The 18,296-nt window shown below is 38.3% G+C and overlaps 1 protein-coding gene across 1 annotated transcript in view; it reads right to left on the bottom strand.

The window, feature by feature from the left end:
* The window catches only part of UVRAG (UV radiation resistance associated), an 88,936-nt gene that overhangs the window by 29,158 nt on the left and 41,482 nt on the right, over positions 1–18,296 (bottom strand). Inside the window, exons 11-13 of the mRNA XM_062515349.1 lie at positions 17,803–17,863; positions 15,607–15,772; positions 3,240–3,318 (exon numbers count right to left, since the gene is read on the bottom strand). Of these exons, the coding sequence (XP_062371333.1) occupies positions 3,240–3,318; positions 15,607–15,772; positions 17,803–17,863 (306 nt within the window). The remainder of the gene's footprint in view (positions 1–3,239; positions 3,319–15,606; positions 15,773–17,802; positions 17,864–18,296) is intronic.

Below are 18,296 nucleotides of genomic sequence, written 5' to 3'. Positions count from 1 at the left end.
TTAAGTGAGGTGATAGAGACCCAGGCTCTGTTTTCATGCTCCAGTGAAGTCACCCCTATTCTTCCCAGGCAACTCTAACCTTCCCATAGCCCACAGAGGGAATTAAGCAACTGATTTACATTTATTCCTGACAAAGAGAACTGGTTCTCTGAATTAAAGCCAGCACTTTGGGGTGATGATCTGGAGATAAGAGAGGGGCAGCTGCTCATTCTCTGTCCAAACTTAATTTTTCACACATTCACAAGAACTAAGCATATCTGGATACTTTTCTGAAAGCAGCTGTAAGGTCTGCTAAAAGCTAGGTAAATTCAACAGTTTCAGCATCCCAAGGAACACACAAAGGATTCAGACAATCTTGGGTTTTTAGGTCAAGTCAGCCCCAGAGCACAGAGGTTTTGTGATGCATTTCTGCACATTATCTACCTGCTCTGCTTTCACAATGGAATTTCCCCTCAGCAGAACGATAAAAACCAGCAATATTTGACCAAGGACATCAAAACAAAGGTGACTACAACAGTTTATGTGGACATCAGTAACACTTTCATGATTAAATAAGCAGCAGAAGCATGCCCAGAAATTCCGATTTACTTTTATTATGGCTTTATATCCAACAGCATACAATCTCAAGCATTAAGATGTGAACTACTAATATTCTACTAACCACACTGTAGTTTGGCAACTGACTAGCTTGCACCAGCACCAATGACCCCAAGTAGAACTGGAAATTCTTTACACCAATACATACTTAAAGCCTTCATTTACTTTTATAAGTTAAAACATGTGTCACTGATTTCAGAAACCAACTGTAAGGAACTGTAAGGCAACATGGGTGAGTGACCGTGTGTTCAACCACCCAGAGTCCTTCAGAAACAGGACAAGAAAAGCAGAATGAGAGGTTTCAGTAGGTCCATGAGTGGTAACAACTTGGAGGTGACAAGTCAAAGAGATAAACAGGAAAACAAGCGAAGTGGTGACAGTTCCTATAAAAAAGTACTACAGGCACAAGTGTCAAGTAAGCCAAACTACATGAACAGCAAAGACAACCACCCTGGGCTCAATGAAGAATTCATCATTTTGATGAAAAAAACAAGAGAGCTTCTTGCTTGCATCACATAACTGAATGGCAAACTCCAGAGCAAGGTAAAAACCAGGAAGGGCTGAAAGGCAAAGCAAACAGCATCAATGACTCACAAGTTACAGAATGAACTAGGAAGCAGAGATTAAGAAAAGCATTGATTTGATAGTAATGAAGAGAGAGGTCTATCAAAGCATTTGAGGGAAAGACTAATCCCTTTTTCTCACTAATCTTCCCTCTGGAGGTCAAGTGTGAACAGCTGGCTGCCATTACTAATACCACTGACAAGGAGGTACAGTCTAAGACACATTTACAGCCTAGCTAAGTGAATTTCCAAGATTAGAAGGACTTGATTAGCTTAGCCTTAAGATATTTTAGCCTTTAAATAATTTCAGAAGTCATTGACCAAAATACACTAAGCATGGGCAAGTCTGGAAAACGGTAAATACAATCCAAGCTTAAAAAACAAACAACACAGACTCAGAAGCTTTACTACAATTTGGAATAAGGAATGGCAAAAAAGTGATGGAAGAAAAAAATGGAAAAACAAACAAGAGTAGCAGAAAGCATAAAAAGGTCAGATTTTTCAAGAATAAAACTGCAAGACTGATGTAATTTCAAACAGGTTAGAAGCAGAAATGTCATATTTCTGTTGGAATTTAAATCTCTTGGCATTTTCTGGTATAATATGCTCACAAGCATGCTGGGGAAATGGGATATTGACGAAGTACAAGTGAACACACAGAAAGTACTCTTTGGTTATAATAAAGCATGGTTCATGGCTACAACTGAAGTTCTGGTAAAATGGGACTCCACCTGGAGTATCAGAACACCAGTTCTACCAAATATTTTAATTAGGTAATCTGGATAGGGCATAGGCTCAGATGCAGCCAGCATAAAGCTGAGACCGAGTTCTGAACCTCCAGTGTTATGCACCAAAGCAGAAACATGATTAAGAACAAAAAAGTTCATCTTTAAGAATACAATTCAAGGTACAGAATGTAAAATACGAATTAAAGAAGTTGACTGCACAAATTCAGACTGCAGACTTGTGCTGCTGTGCAGAAGATACCTGGGGCTGTTGGTTGCAGAGAATCATAAGATTTACTCTGCTAGGCTTTTAAGAGTACAAAGCTATTAGAACCCAATGAACTGGAAATAAAAGGACAAGACTTGGGAAGCTTTTCTCCTATCCTACTCAATGTTTCGAAAGAGACAGTTGTTCACTGTATCTAGCTTTGGGCATTGCATTTCAAGAAAAATGTGGATTCAGATGGGGAATTTGAGACAAGAGAAGTGTTGAAAAGTGGTTTTTCAATGCAGGAAAGTTTGCAAAGAGGAAGAGACTTAAATGGATCAAATTATTATAATATATAAACAAAGGCAAGAGAGGTTTGTACTCAATGTCAGAAATTAGATGTCTTTAGTGGCCAAGACAGTCAAGCATTGGAACTAAGCAGTACTTATATCACAGGCTTTTCTTCACAGAACATCACCAGGGACAGCATAAGAGCATCTGGCCCTGACCTAGGACTACAACTTGAAACAGCCAGGCCTCTTTCAGACCAGCTTTCTGAACATTCTCTGAATTCCATGCCAAATGTGTTAGCTGCAGGTATTACTGCCATCTCAAATACAAGTTTGCAAAGTCTCTTGCATTTTTCAGAGTAAAGGATGCTTTTAAAAATAAATTAAAAACAAGGAAGTAAGGTTGTTTAGAAGACTTTTTAAATAAAAGTCACACATTTGCAATACTTCATATTTTCCACATATTGTGTTTTCTTATAAGGGTAGAATACTTGTTGAAGTAATAATACAGCAAAAATAAAGATGCATGAGCAAGAATTATATTAACAGATCTTCAAGTATGACAGAATAAAAAAAACAGAGAATATTTACAATTTTCAAAACAGTGTGAAGTCTATAAACTCCTAGAAAGTACTATTTGAAAAGGAAAAGATCATTATTATCTGGCAAGTCATTCTCTAAGCCCCACAGAAGAAATTCTCAAGCACAAAGCTGTAAGGTAAGTGAAAATTATGTTTTCAAGGACATTTTTCTTAGTTCATAGGTTTTCACAGACAGCACATGCACAGTCATGTCATACTGACATCAAGCAGAGACTAGATATAAATAATAATAAAAAATAATGTCGTGTACCAACCTGTGCTATATTTTTGTTGAGAAGATAAACTCCATATTCAAACTGAAGCTTCTCCCCTCCTTTTGCATATAAAGGAAATCTGGTGGGGGGGAAAAAAAAGGAGAGGGAGAAAGCATTAATTATTCAGAAGCTTATGTAAACTTCAAAAAGCCCTGGATTCCTTTTCTGAGAAGGTAAAGATTTAAAAAGCCTCCCTTGTTGACTTATCCCAGGAACCCCTCCATAGGATGTATTTAGGAACCCTCTGCAACTCCAGTCAATCAGCATTTAAAAACTGATGTCAAAACTCAGCTATGGAATTCCGTTTTTAAAGTATTTCAGGTTTTTAAGATTATGATTCTCCCAGAGCTGCAACATCCCTCTCACCAATCAAAGCACAATTTCAGAAACACACAGCACAATTTCAGATCCCATGTTATCCCTCTGCACTCAGCCAGTCACACTTGGTTAGCTCATTTCCAAACAGAAATAAACTTTTAAGTAACGTGTTCTCTTTTGATCATTATCCTGTGATTGACAGAGCACAAAGCCCTTTACACAGAGAAGAAATTTGGAGGCTTACTTACCATAACAACATTCAGAATATAAGTGATTTCTTTCAACAAACTTCACAGAAGCACCAAAGGCTTGAGTCACAGCATCATAGGTCACTATAGCCCTTGCAAACATTTTATTACTGATCTTTATTTCCTACATAATGAATATTGCTCACCATTTTAAATACCCAGATGTAGCAAACAGCTTATAAGAACACAGCATGACACTGCTGCGTGAGACAAGAGAACTAAAACATTAGTTCCTTAAATATTGAAACTCTTTGACGGTTTCTGCATTAAAGAATATAATTTTATATGTCTGCGTAAAGGAAGCTCTGCTTAAGTGAAGCAGTTCTCAAACAGCTTTAACAGCTGTACACTGCATTTCTAAGGATTGTCTTCTGACTCCTCCTGAGCACCAGAGCTTATGAGGTCATCATGATCAATTCAGCAATCTTAATACAAACTAAACTTTATTTTTATGGGAACTACAGCATGAATCAAGCTTTTGCCTTTTCATGAGCCACATCCAGCAGCTCCTAATCAAGATGCTGAATGAATTATCCACATAAGCCCCCATGCTTCAGCAAAAACAAAAGCCTCTCTCAAATATAAGATAACAAATACAAGAGATCAATATCTACTAGAAACAACACACATTCTGGAGAGGTGATTAGGCAAAGTGAATTTTATCATCCATCAGCCCCACAGTAGAGTACATTTGTAATTTTAAGAATTATATAGTGCCATTAAAGCTAAAGGTTAAGAGGTCACGATCACAGCAGATCAAATATTGAGATGTCAGCTTCAGGTTTTCTGCTACTTTCAAACTTGCTAGGTCTCCAAGTCGAGGAACATTAAAATCTCTGTGAATAGTAAATATCTAGCTCACTTTGCTTAACAGATCTATAAATCAAACTAGTTTCCCATGCAGGAAAACGAAACTTTTCCAAATGAACACATGCTACAAAAATTCCACAGCACATTATTCTAAGTGTTTTAAAATACAAAGCAAGAGGGATTCATTTCAATATCTCCAATTACACTACCCAAACAGATCAAGGTTTAGATTTAAAGAATAACTTTACAATTAACAGTCTAAAACTAACCACTTTTTTTTACAATAAAAGCACCATTAAGAACACAAACCATGCTTCCCTAGAAGGCAGCATTTCATGAAGTCACTGGTAATGGGAACCATGTATTCTATTATTAGACACAGAGCTCTTTGATCCATGCAGTATAGAAAGGGGATACAAACTGGTTTATGGTGCTTGCTGACATCTCCCACACAGATTCTTTTAAAAGGGAAAATCAGACTTTTCTGCTTATCACGTTGATCCTGCTTCTTTGCCAATATTCTCATTTCTATCCTCTAACTTCCACTAATTAATCTTGAAAGGCTTTAAACCACGTACATCCTCAGGTCAGCTTTCACAACATAATCACTTAAACAAAAGTCTTGAAAACTGTCAGTGGATGTCTCTGCATATACACATTTATGACTCAACAGAAAAGATATTACTAAGTTTTATGCCTCTCACCTTGTGTTTTACCTTGCTTGCCCATTAAGCCTGGTCACAAACAATAAACTCAAGGGAGAGGAACCCAAACATTTTTATATAGTGCTTCAGTGAGTATAATTGAGCCCAACTTGAACTTCTGCCTCCCTGTGTAAAATTCTTCTAGCGCCCTTTAGCATGCTGCAAAAGCTGAGTCTGCTGTGTAAGGATTTAATTATACTAAATACTTGTGAAAAACACTATTTTAGTGTTTTTATAATCACAAAATGCATCATAAAATTCAAAATGGCATCTGCCTACCTATTGCATTCCAAAGTGCACCTTCCTTCTTTCTATTCTTGCTGATATATTTGGGGGAAAAAAATCACTAAGCTCCTTTAAAGCAAAACACAGATACTTATTCTGAGATAAAAAATTCAGAGTGTGATATGTTTAGTGGAAAGAATCAAAAAGCACAAGCTACAGGTACCCTTTCTATAATCAACCTGAAAGGTGATCTGAGAGAAGTTATCAAGTGTTGGAAATTTGTTGTCAGTCCAAACAGTCAGAAGCTGAGCTCTGGTCCTCCTCAGAGTGGTACTTACACACTCTAGGAAACCATGCATCTGCCATGTGAACAGTCAAGAATTAGCAACAAAACAGCTTCTGCTCAGTGAGGGTCAACATGTGCCTTTGTAAAAACACACGTTATCATTTACATACAGCTATGAAAAATGACATTTCAACAGCATGTAGACTTCTTAAAATACAGTGCTAACACACCTTGAGTTTACAGAAGATTATCTATTTCTGGATACAAAGAGACAGGCAATACAGCAATAGTAGTTGTAATAGTGACTTGTAAGGAAGTTCCTGGTTTAGAGAACGTTAACCTGATGCAAGAAAAAGTCCACTATGTTTAGTAAACTGTAACAGGTTTACCCCATTTGGAGCTGTTTCTGAACCTGGTGTTTCCACTGCTTTCAAGACATGTCAGCAATGGTAAGAGCCTGTACTGGGGAAAAGCACAAGAACCAGGAGACATTAAGCGAATGATCAGCCAGCAAGTTTGCATAAAGGTGGCTTTAGGATCTATGAGAATTGTGCCAAATATGCTGAAATTAAACAAGCCCCACTCTGAATTCAGAAGGTGAAGAACTCGGGATAAGAGTGATCCAAACTGCACACCAGGCTGATTTGAACCAGATGGGTCAAATACATGCTTTGAAGGTCTAAGATAACATAAAGAAGATTCTTGATCTTAAAAGCTTATATTTGTTTTGGGAGTCTCATGTTTTGCTTATTTAATCCTATAGGACTGTGACAAACACTAAGTTTTTACTAAGTTTTTTTGAGTCATGTTCTGCTTTATAGGGCTCCCTGGGATACAAGTCAGGTGACCAGTGTTACCCAGCTGCATCAAAATGCATATCTATAATAAACCACAAAACACATGCAGGACATTTTTAGGCACATAGCTCATATCCCCTTCCATGGCATGTCACTTTAGACACAACTTGTGTTTTTCTGTGGTGATGCCACAATGACTGAACAGCTTTTCTCCTAGTGAACCAACACTATTATGTTCAAGACTCAAGCATTCCCAGCCACACAGGAAGAGATTTTGATTATCATTTCTCACAGATGAAAAAAACAATTAAATAAAATAAACCCAAAATAACAGAAGCAGATAAAAGACATTTTTAATCATCTCAGAATAACTTTATTTTAGAGGAGCTTAGAATAGAGATGACAATTCATCTGCCCTAACCTTACCTCTTTTATCCTCAACCAATTGACCTCTCTCCCATCTCTCCTCCTTGGAGGGTTCCCAAGCCCCTCCTCTCTACCTGCAATCTTAATTTCAGCAAGTCATTATCCACCATTTTATTTCAATCCATTCTCTATTAATTCCTGCCACACTTCCTAAGCAGACATGAACTACTGTATAAAGAACTCTTCAGCTTAAAACTTGCTTTTCTATCAAAGGCAACTAAAATTCAAATATTTAAACATACAGAGGAACTGCTGATATGCAATGAGTAAGGAAACCAGTGTGAGCATGTGAAGGCTCAACAGAGTTGTGAAAAAGAAAAAGCAGGGCTCAGGTTAAGTGCTTGGCTCACAGTTACCCTGAGGGGGGGAAAAGCAACATCAAGCCAGACTTTTAAATGAACAACAGGGCTGAAAGTCCACCTGTAATCCACACTGAAACTACAAAACCAGCACATTACCATCAACAATGGAATTAAGTTTTGAGTTCAAGGACCTCACAACACTTCGCAAATGCTAAGTTTTTAAATAGTGAGTTTGAATATTTGCATTAACTGTATCATTCTGGTAGGTACCAAGCTTAAAGGTACCCAACTACACCATCAACAGGATTCTCAGGGAGATGCTACTTTGTTTAGTCTAATTAGATTTTATTCTACTATGGTGTTTAATCAAGTAGAAGGCTCTGTAGACATAACAAACACGTGTAACTCCAAGAAACTTAAAAACAAGGTAAAATCTCATTAGAGTAAATCACATCAAGGTTACAAAGACTAGACAGGATACAAAATCATCCACTCTGGTTTATAAGCCTTCCTATTAAAAAAGAGAAACCAAATATATGTGTTTCCAGTCAATATGAAAACCCAGTGGTGGCTGGGTGTCAGCATTTCCACTCCAGCTGACTCATGCAGATGCAAACAGCAGAACAGAAGTCTCAGTGTCAAACCAAGGCAAATTCCAATTTGCAGTTCACGTGCAGCAGACAGGATTTCAGATGAACACTTCTGCCAGTGGTGCTTGTCTAGGGGCCTGAAGGCATTTTTGCTAGAAGACAGCTCTGTAATTCTACAGGATCCCTGCAGGAATCTGATCCAGAGGCTGCAGCCCACCCCATGAGACCACAAGCCATTGCTCTGTGTTGCTGTTCATCCAGATACAAGGAGATTATCCTGTAATTATAAAGCCACAGGCACAAGGAATCCTAACGTATCACCTCTAAGCCAAGTTCAAACTGCTCTGTACACTCAGCTATTGTAACACTTTCCTCTAAATAAATGTCATCCTTCCTAGGGTAGGAAAGTTGTTTAAGTCACCTTCCATTGTTAATTTAAGTCTTTTCCATGGTTCAAGATGTAACAAAGACTGTACTCAAGCGCTGCTAAAAGTAAAACCAAGAAATTTCAGGGGTAGATGGAGGAAAAGCCTCTTGCAAGGATTTTTCATTTTCATGTCTACAGTTTGAGGTGTGATGCCTGCAGTTCATATCCATGATCTATTCTGGGTTTGTTTTTTTTCTTATAAGGAGTATTATTGACTTCGTAATAAAAGAAAGGGTTGCAACCCATCTCTTACTGACTTTTAAAACCCCTGGCTTCAGTAAGAGCACAGGCAAAAATTTGCTAATATAGTGTCTTAACCAAAACTGCTCATTAATACTGATGCATTTAGAAACCAGAAAACTGACTACAGAAAATGAGATCTTTTAAAGCTGCCCACAGATAACAGGTTCTGGAAAACCAGAGGCCTGTTTCAAAGCTAAAACTATGATTAGACTGTCTGCAGTGTTTTAAGCATTAGACCATTCTTACATCTCAAATAAATTGTGCTAAGTATTCTACTCTAACCACTAAAAACTCTTCACTGTTCTTTCACTTTCTCCAGCTGATCCTCAAGTACTCATCAGCCATCAGGATCTCATTTAATCTTGTATCTTTAGCTCATCTTTAGCTGTTTTACATAGTCACTTTGGTGCTTGATGAACACTACAGGATTCCTGGCTCAGGCAGATGGTATATGTTAGGAAAAGTTGAAAGAATCATTATTCCACACATTTATTTCAGACTTCAGGTATCTCTTACAAATTCAAGTCCAAATACATTTACTGTTGTGTTCTGTGATTTATGAACTCTGCATCCAGAAATATCATGTATGTACCAATATACTGATAGCCCACTTTTATGGTCTATAACCACCTGCCTTTAACACAAACTATTTTTAAAGCTTATGAAATTGCTTCATTTTTAACTGCTTTCACCTGCTTCTACTTTGGCAATACACCATATGGTTTAGATCTTTCATTCTCTCTTCTGTTCAGACCTCTGCCATATCCCCAATTATATTAAAGTCTCAAAGTTTAATCTGTACTTCAGAAAGCTCTGAAGGGAAGAAATTGGTAAAATAATTGTTTTTACACATCACATCCAACTGTCTTGCACAGGCTGAAGTGTGGCACAATTTAAATATCATATTACATTTCATTTGGCAAATCTAAGTAAAATTCCAAATCTAGTTTGGAATCATGTTGCACAGCCTTAATTTTCCAAGTGATTCAGAACTTTAAGGACCAGTAATATTTGCACATTATAAACTAAATTAGGACACTTACGTTTTAAGAACACTTAATTATCACAAAATGGTTTGTGCTGCAAGGGACCTTAAACCCCATCTTGTTCCAACCTCCTACTATGGGCAGGGACACCTCCCACTAGACCAGGTTGGTCCAAGATGGGGCAGCCACTGCTTCTCTGGGCAACCTCTGCCAGGGCCTCCCTACCATCACAAGGAAAAATTCCTTCCCAATATTCCATCTAACCCTGCTGTCTAGCAGTGGGAAGTCATCCTCCCTTCTGTCCTTGAGGCTGCCTCCAGAGGAGAGGGGCTCCAGCCCTTGAAGCACCTCTGTGGCCTCCTCTGGATTCACTTCAGCAGCTCCACATCCTTCTGATGTTGGACACCAGAGCTGGAAGCAACTCTGCAGCTGGAGCCTCACCAGAGCAGGAAAGAGGAGCAGAATTCCCCCCGCCACTGCTGCCCATGCTGTGGGATCAGCCCAGAGCACAGGGGCTTTCTTAGTGCCAGCACACATGGCCAGAGTACATCCAGCTTCTCACAGAGCCATTTTCCCAAGCTGCCCTTCTCCTCAGGGCTGCTCTCAATCCTCTCTCTACCCAGCCAGAACTTGTGCTTGGGATTGCTATGATCCCAGTACAGCACCTTGCGCTTGGCCTGGTTGAACTTCATGAGGCTGGCACAGGCCCACATCTTCAGCCTGTCCAGGTCCCTCTGCATGCCAACCCTTCCCTCTAGTACCACACAGCTTGGTGTCATTGGCAAACTCCATCTCACTATCCATGTCATTGACTTAGAAGTTAAACAGTGCTGGTCGCAATTCTAAATCATGAGAACACCGATCATCACTGCTGTCCATTTGGTTATCAAGACACTACCCAGTAGTTAAGTGCAGATTGGAATCTTAGTCCAAATATTAAATGAAGCTGACACCACCACATTTACACATCACTGTATTTACACTATCTTTGATACTTCCTGCCCAACTGCATCAAATTTGTCAGAGAACAAACTCAACCTGGCTTTTTCTTTCACTTCTCATTTTCAAGGACAGTAAGCAGAATGACTGCAGGGAGGTGGCTGCAAAGTAGACTTGGCAGAATGCAGCTGAAACCCAGTTATTCACTATCATTCAGATAAAGAACTGATGTAATTTCTGTGACTGTAAGTCACTTGTGTCATAGCAGTCATCTATCAGATCTGGGGGAACAACAGTGTGTCACACAACACCACTAAAAATGGGTCAGTTCAGGAAAAAAAGAGTTTTAAGCTTTAGACCATGGATAGGAGACTCTATACAAGGACAGGACTAAATAGAACAATCCAGATAAGATAATGGCCTGAAAAAGTCACAAGTTCTTGTTTGATATGTCTGAAGTATGAGGAGTGTACAAGAAAAGGTTTAAATATTTACTGGAGTTTGAGTTACTTCAGCGTCACCCCCTTTTTGGGGTCTGCAAGAGGGGCAGGCAGGGGAGGAAAGAACTAGTATTTTCCCTCCAACCTAACCACATCCTGTTTGCTCACTGTAATGGAATGTTGTATTCAGAGGAGGAAGCTTGCTTTATTTAAAAGTCCTGGGGCTTCTCTGAAACAGAAGAAATTAAACCCTGAAAGTCTTTTAAGTGAGAAGGACCACCACTGCCCAGACAGCTCACTTGAGATCAATTTCCCAGGAAATTCCCACTTCAAATCATATACTAGGACAAATAAGCTGATTAAGAGCCACAAGCACAAAAATATCCAGCATTCCTAACATCTTAGCACTCCACCTGAAGATCAAGGCACAAGAAGCTTTGGCTGCACAGCTTTAAAACCTGTTTCATTCTCAGATGAGCTGCACCATAGGTCTATCAGCTTCAGAGCAGAGACTGCACAGATCTTCTGCAGAACATTCAAAATTAAATGAAAAGACAGAAAAAAGGACTACAAGCATGCATTTTGCTTGTAATTACAGATTAAGACAAATATGAGTTACAAATCATAAGCAAATTCAGACTGGATTACTATATGATTTTGAGTTCCTACTTAACAGAAAATGCTACACTTGTAAAACAAATTTAATGACAAAAATACAGATGGTCATGAGGAAAAAGCATATCCCCATTCAAGCTTTATACAATACATAAAGAATTAGTTTACTGGGAAAACAAAAAATCAGTTTAACTTCAAGAAATGTATTTTCAAAATGCTTTTCTGAACAGTTCAGATGGTGATAATCAAAAGCAGAAGTATCTTTTTGTGATAAGTGTAACTGCTGTGACCTTGCTCTTGGGGAATGCATGATAGATTCAGTATGTACAGACTGTAGAGAGAAAATAAAAGCAAAGATGCAAATTATGAAAGTCAGGCAGTCCCTGACAAGACTGTCACCACTTTGTACAAGAGGGTATCATTCTACTGCTTCAGCAAATAATTTCACACACCTCAAAAATACAGCAAAGAATCAATAGAGCCAGTGACACTGATGGCTTTTTGTAATTAGGCATTTACATTACATATTTCAGCTTGGATTCAAGGGTTGCACCATACAAGCCATGATGGATGTCACAATACATGGACTATCTGTAAGGACAGAGCAGAAAACCTTGCTATCAGAACTTTAAATCTCACTGCCACTGAAGGATCATTTTTAACTAGAAGACACTTTATACAGGTCAATTCCCTGTTGATATAAAAAAAATGAAGTAATGTTTTGGAAAAAAAAATCTCAACAGGAATATAGCGTTCCAATGGGAGTAAATTAAGACTAGTATGTCTTCACAAAAACATTTCTCAGCTGGTCTCAGACGTCTGGGGTCAGTGGTCTCATCTACTGTAGTAAACAAAATCTGTTTTCTCAGACTGGCCGGGAGCATGTAAAGACTTCCAGTTCCCAGAAACAGTGTTAACAGTATCTAAATTCATTAAACAACACCTGATCTAATTCTTTATCTACACACAGCAGTATCTGCTGACTCAATGAAGGCAAAAGCATTTTTTTGCTAATCAAGAACCAAATAAGCCAGGATTCTAGCTAAATATCCTCAATAATTGCAGAATGCAAAAATACAGTTCAAGATAAGTTCATGGCAAAAAGCATTCTTTGAGCAATACAGCTGACCCTTTAACACACAATCAATCTACCCCAAAGAATATTTTCTTTGATAGCTATTAGATTTCTCAAGCAACCATCTCCCTCCATCTAAGTTTGCCAAGATCTCTTCCCAAAGCTGCCATTTCATTACCTCAGCTGAAGTACCAAATATGATTAAAGACTTCTCCACTGAGTTGGAAAATCTTAACGTCAGCGAGAAGTTATTCTTCACATGCTTGTGTTCTGATTTTTCAGACTGCTTTGTTTGCAAGTGACTTATCTGTTACCAGGCACAGAGAAATAACAACCTTAGTGGTGTTGTATTAAGTCTACTGCAGCTGAAATCCTGATTTTTCCCGTTCTTCCAAACTGGAGTAAGGCCACAATAAGTAAGACCACTTACAGATTATGCTCATTCAACAAGTGGACTGCAAATGCTCCAAAATTATCCATAGGCTAGTTCAGCAACACTTATCTCCACTTATTTGCAAATCCAGCTTGCCACACTTAAAAGAAATTAAAGATAATACATAAAGAAATATAAATTGGAAGCCTTTTTGGAGCAGAACTGGCAAGTTCTGCTCCATATGTTTGCTTTATTCAGGGGCCTGAAAAGAAATTTTTTACATCAGGACTTCTACTGTCAGTAACTCACTTTTCATGATTTAACACTATGTGAACTGCACACAACAAACCAGTTTTCCTGAGCAACTGAGTAGGTCAAAAATACAACACCAATGTACCAAAATAATTGCCTGAGTATATGCAGATTCAAAATATGTCCTGCTTGATTTACTTAAATCTTCTCCATTTTTCTGAAATTTGGTTCCCTAAACTAATGAAAAGCAGCCCAAACTAGAGTAATCCAGTCTGCTGGGGTATGAGTTCAAGGTTCAGCCAAAAAACTGTGGAGATACATCAACATCCCCACAATTTATGCTGGAGTTTGAAAAGCTGCTAAAGGACAGGTAACTGAAATAAAGAAATTTAATAATGCAAGTTAATTGCTTTGCTCGATACAATTAGGAGCAAGGGAGAAACATGATCTATTAGTTTTGAAAGAAAACTGCAATTTAAGGCATTTGACATAAGGCCTTGGAGTTGGTAGGATTGTTTCTCCAATAGCTGGGAAGAGAAGATCTCCAGCAGGAGATAATCCTAAAAAAATCTTGCACAACACAGGTAGATAGTCCAACAGGGATTCATTGACTTAGCTAAACTCTCTCCTTTTGAGAAATGTGTTGTGAAATCAAGTATTAAGTAACAAGAGTTTGGAAGGCTGTGGCATGAAGGACTAAACCTTCCAATCTGTATGAGAGCAGGAAATTGAATTAATCTTTACACACCCACACACAGGGAGCTCCACTACTCAGAAATTTGTTTTCAAGATACAAATGTTCTAGTTTGCAACCCTTCTCAAAGTGATGTACAGGAAGGAGTACGACATCTAATTCAAGAACTACACTGAAGCAAAACAGGTCTATGTTCTATTAAGGTAACCCGGAAGCGTGTTCAGACAGGCTATTCAAATGGTATCAAAATTACTTGCTGGTGGTTTCACGGCGTCGAAACAGGAAGACCTCAGCAAGTTTAAATCATAAAGTAAATTACCTTGCCTGTCCTGCCAAAAGTCACTAACCTTCAAAGGGAAATCAGACACTTTCAAGCATCTCAATCCTGTCAACTAGGCACAATAAAACCCTTCTATCTCTATCTGGATTATGAGGAATTAGTGTTAAAATGTTTTAATACTCTGACTGAATATTTCCAAAGAGAAGAATCTGGCTTTTCACAGCTTCCTGTCAATAGAGTCAGCTACCTTCCACCAGTTCATTTCCCCTCAATCATTTTCTTTGCTCCTTTTTCAAATTTTATTTGTGGAAATATGAAGCTATTGATGCTGCAAACCTGACTGAAGCCATACATACATACAAAGAGAGTTGCAGAATCTCTGAGTTGCAAGGGACTTCAAGATTATCTCATTCCAAGTCCCTGCCAGCACAGGGACACCTTCAGCTAGACCAGGCTGCTCTGAGCCCCATCCAACCTGGCCTTGAACACTTCCAGCAATGGGCAGTCCATAAACTCTCTGAGCAAACTTTGCCAGGGCCCAGAATCTGAACAGAGCAGTTGGGTTCCCACCAATGGTCAGTGTTGCATTCCTGGCAGTTCAGTGATTTCAGGCTACAAAGGGAACCTTTACCAGTAGTTGCCACTAATTTTGTGTTAGAGCACACAGGTGCAAAGACAGTGGGAAAATAAGCAAAGTTCCAAAAACACAGAAGAAGGCATTCAGAAAGCGAATTTAAAGACAGCAAGACTATTTCCTAGAAGGAAAACAATAACAGTGTAGCTACGTGTTCAAAGACAGTGATTACAGAACAAATTTAAAGCTCTTCATTGAATATTCAGTTGATTTAGAGTAAGTGGCAAGTTACTGTGCTTTTTTCAATTGATTAAAAACTCTGTGTTAAAAGAAAGTTATTTGTTTTCTCCCACTTATTAACCACTATTCTGGCACTGGCAGCAGCTCCCCAGTGAAATTACACTTGCTATCTGCAATTTATTCCCATAGCTAGCAGCAAAACATAAAAGGCAAGTTTTCCAAATAGAAACCAAAACTCATGAAACACTAAGAAGCACAATTTAAGTTTTTCTAGCATTACTGGATGCCAAATCAAAGCCTCTTATGTGCCAACAGACCCAGAATAAAAAAGCTGAATTACTCTATTGTATCGCAAAATTCCAACAAGAGAAACTCAAAGACTATTCTGTGGCTACTGAAAGCAGTTAAGAAGTAACTTCAAATTTCATATCACCTCAGACTACCCAAAACTATTTTCAGATGGGTGTTTTGTTTTGGTGTTGATTTTGAAGAAACTAGATCCATGTATTTACAATATACTCACTCTCGTTCTTTTTCTGTCAGCTTGTCATTTATATTGTCTTTGATTGTAGACCGGGAGCCCTTGTGAATTATAGGATACCTGAGTGGCACTTGTAAGAAGAAGGATATCATGGAAACTAGGTGAGCAGTATAGCCCAGGGCAACAGCGATGCTTCCATCATCTTTTGCTGTCAATGACAAAAAGATTCCATTATTAATTCTATCCATTGAATCCTAGTATTAATCTTTACTGCTCAGAGAACAACAATTAATGTAGGTCTCAGAAGTCAGAGCTCAAGGGCAGAAGGAGGCCTGGAATAATTTTGGAGAGCTTTACAAGCATTTGCACTTCACTGCGTTGTGTCTGCCTCCTGTGACTAGGCACAGAAAACTGGTGATGGCTTGCTCTCCTGCAAATTTTACTTACAAAGTTACACTATCAGGATGGGGGAAGGTAAAGAAGAGATGGGGAAAATGAAACAAAATTCCCCAGACAAAACTCAAGTATTAAGCTTTCTGTGTTTCTCTAGATGGAGTTGACACATGAGTGGGATCAGGGGAAAGCTGCATTCCTCCTCAACTTTATTCACGTGTGAGATCAGTTGGAGAGACACTGACCTCAAGCTATAAACTCTGTTCTCTGCCAACAGCTGGAAAAACAGATTAACCCATTGTTTTAAAGTACCATTTTCAATTTGACATTTAAGGTTCCAACCTTAAAGCTTCACCTGCCAGGAATGCACATAGATCTATGTGAATTGAAACTACATCTTTTAGCCATATAAAAGCTTTTCCTTTCTCTTTTCTCTATCTTAAATTCTTTTTAAAGGATACAGACAGTGCAAGAGTCATCCCTTCTGATTCATCCATGAAACCAGCTAAACAGAGGACCTTCAAGAAAGTTTATAATGATATTCCACAACCATTCGCTAAGCTCTATCATGGTCTGTCATGATGTATGTATCTAAGTTACACCCCTGTCAAAATGGATTTTGTAAAAAAGGTTCAAAACTTGTTCAAAACTGGCTTTTTAGGGATTTTTTTTTGATCCTTCAGACATTTAAATTTTTAAAAGATAGTATCTACTGAGTCAGAGAAGATACATGCCAGACAGCTGGGTTTCAAATTTAACTGCCTATTTCACTGAATTGAATGCTTAGTACTTCTTCCTCACAATACAATACTTCCAGAGATTTGGATAAAGAATTAGTAATTCTTTTGCAATTAATTAATACCAGGAAACTGAAAATGGGCCAGAAGATGGCACACCACTGACTCCTCAAGAGTTAGCAAACTGAGCTCATTGCCACATTCAATGCAATCAGGGAAACAAAGCAATAGACTGATTTTTGTCCTACTGACAAATTAATTTGTTTAAAGATTATTCCAGTATTCGAGCATCCAATATACATATTATTAGTACAAGTTAATTGCGATGGGGTGGCTTTAAAGAGTTAGACAATTGAGGGAGGTTTTTGCTCAAGAAACCAGAGTGAACAAGTACTGGGGGCAAGAAATCCTCAAGGGGATTTTAATGAATTTCCAGTTCACATCAAACATTTGTACATGAATGCATGCAGTTACCTGTACAACTGTTATACAGGCAGGCACATGATATATTTGCTTCTGCAACAGGATGAGGGTTGACAGTTAAAGTAGAGGGTCACTTGTAAATTACTGCATACTGTCAGAGAAGTCCAAAGTCTTTTTTTGCAATGCATTTATTTGGCAAGTTCACCAACAACTACAGCAAACCAAATGGAGATTCATGCCTCCTGCCCCACCAAGATTTATGGACAAAAAGTTGTCCCAATGGAATTCTAGGTCAGACGTAAGTATTTTCCAGAACCACTGGGTTTGGAAGGCACCTCTGGGAATAGCAAAGTCCTCACCCCGTGCTCGGAGCAGGTAGTCCCCAGGACTGTGTCCAGCTGGGTTCTGAGCATCCCCAAGGATGGAGACTTCGCTGCCTCTCCATGTAACCTGTTCCACCGTTTCAATATGCAGTCTTAGAACACAGAGGTGCTTTACTAAGAGTCAAAATAAATCTCCTTAGCTTTAGTTAGCAAGTACCAACAAATAATTTGTAAGTTTTCTTCTAGTCTAGATCTTTCTGGTCAAAAATTTGGACCCCAAGCTATTGTTACTAGTTTTCTTAATTTTACTAAGTTCAGAAGCAGTGTTAGCTGTAACAACTACATTAAGAACATGCAGCTACCTTGAAAGTCTTCAGAATTAGGAAGCTTGACTCCACAAACGAAGTAATCCTTTTGGTTATTCTGTAAATTTAAAATCAACAGTGGAAAGTGAGCACAAAACAACATGCATAACACCAAAACCTGCATAACACCAAAACCTGCATAAAACATGACAACAAAGCTAACAAACAATAAAATAAAAATCAAAAAACTAAATATTCAACGAAACTAAGAGTGACTGACACAGTATTTTAATCCACATCTCACACAATTTGGAAAATAAATGCACCACTTTTAAAGAGTGAAGAGCTTTATACTAATTCATTATATAAAAGATTTTGAAGCTTAACATTTTAACATATGTTTCTGTGCACTCAGCTAGCCTACTGTCAGGGTTACTTTTATGAAACTATACAAAAAGTGGAAAATATCCATTAAATTATAGCTATTCTATTTTCACAGAGGACACTGTTTAAGAGGTGCTGGTCTAAAGTTCCTTCCCTGTAAAGTTTGT

The sequence above is a fragment of the Cinclus cinclus genome, chromosome 2 (genome assembly GCF_963662255.1).
Source record: "Cinclus cinclus chromosome 2, bCinCin1.1, whole genome shotgun sequence".
In the NCBI taxonomy this organism is placed as follows: Eukaryota; Metazoa; Chordata; class Aves; order Passeriformes; family Cinclidae; genus Cinclus; species Cinclus cinclus.
Note: the sequence above shows the minus strand (reverse complement) of the source record. Positions and strands in the feature narration are given on the sequence as shown.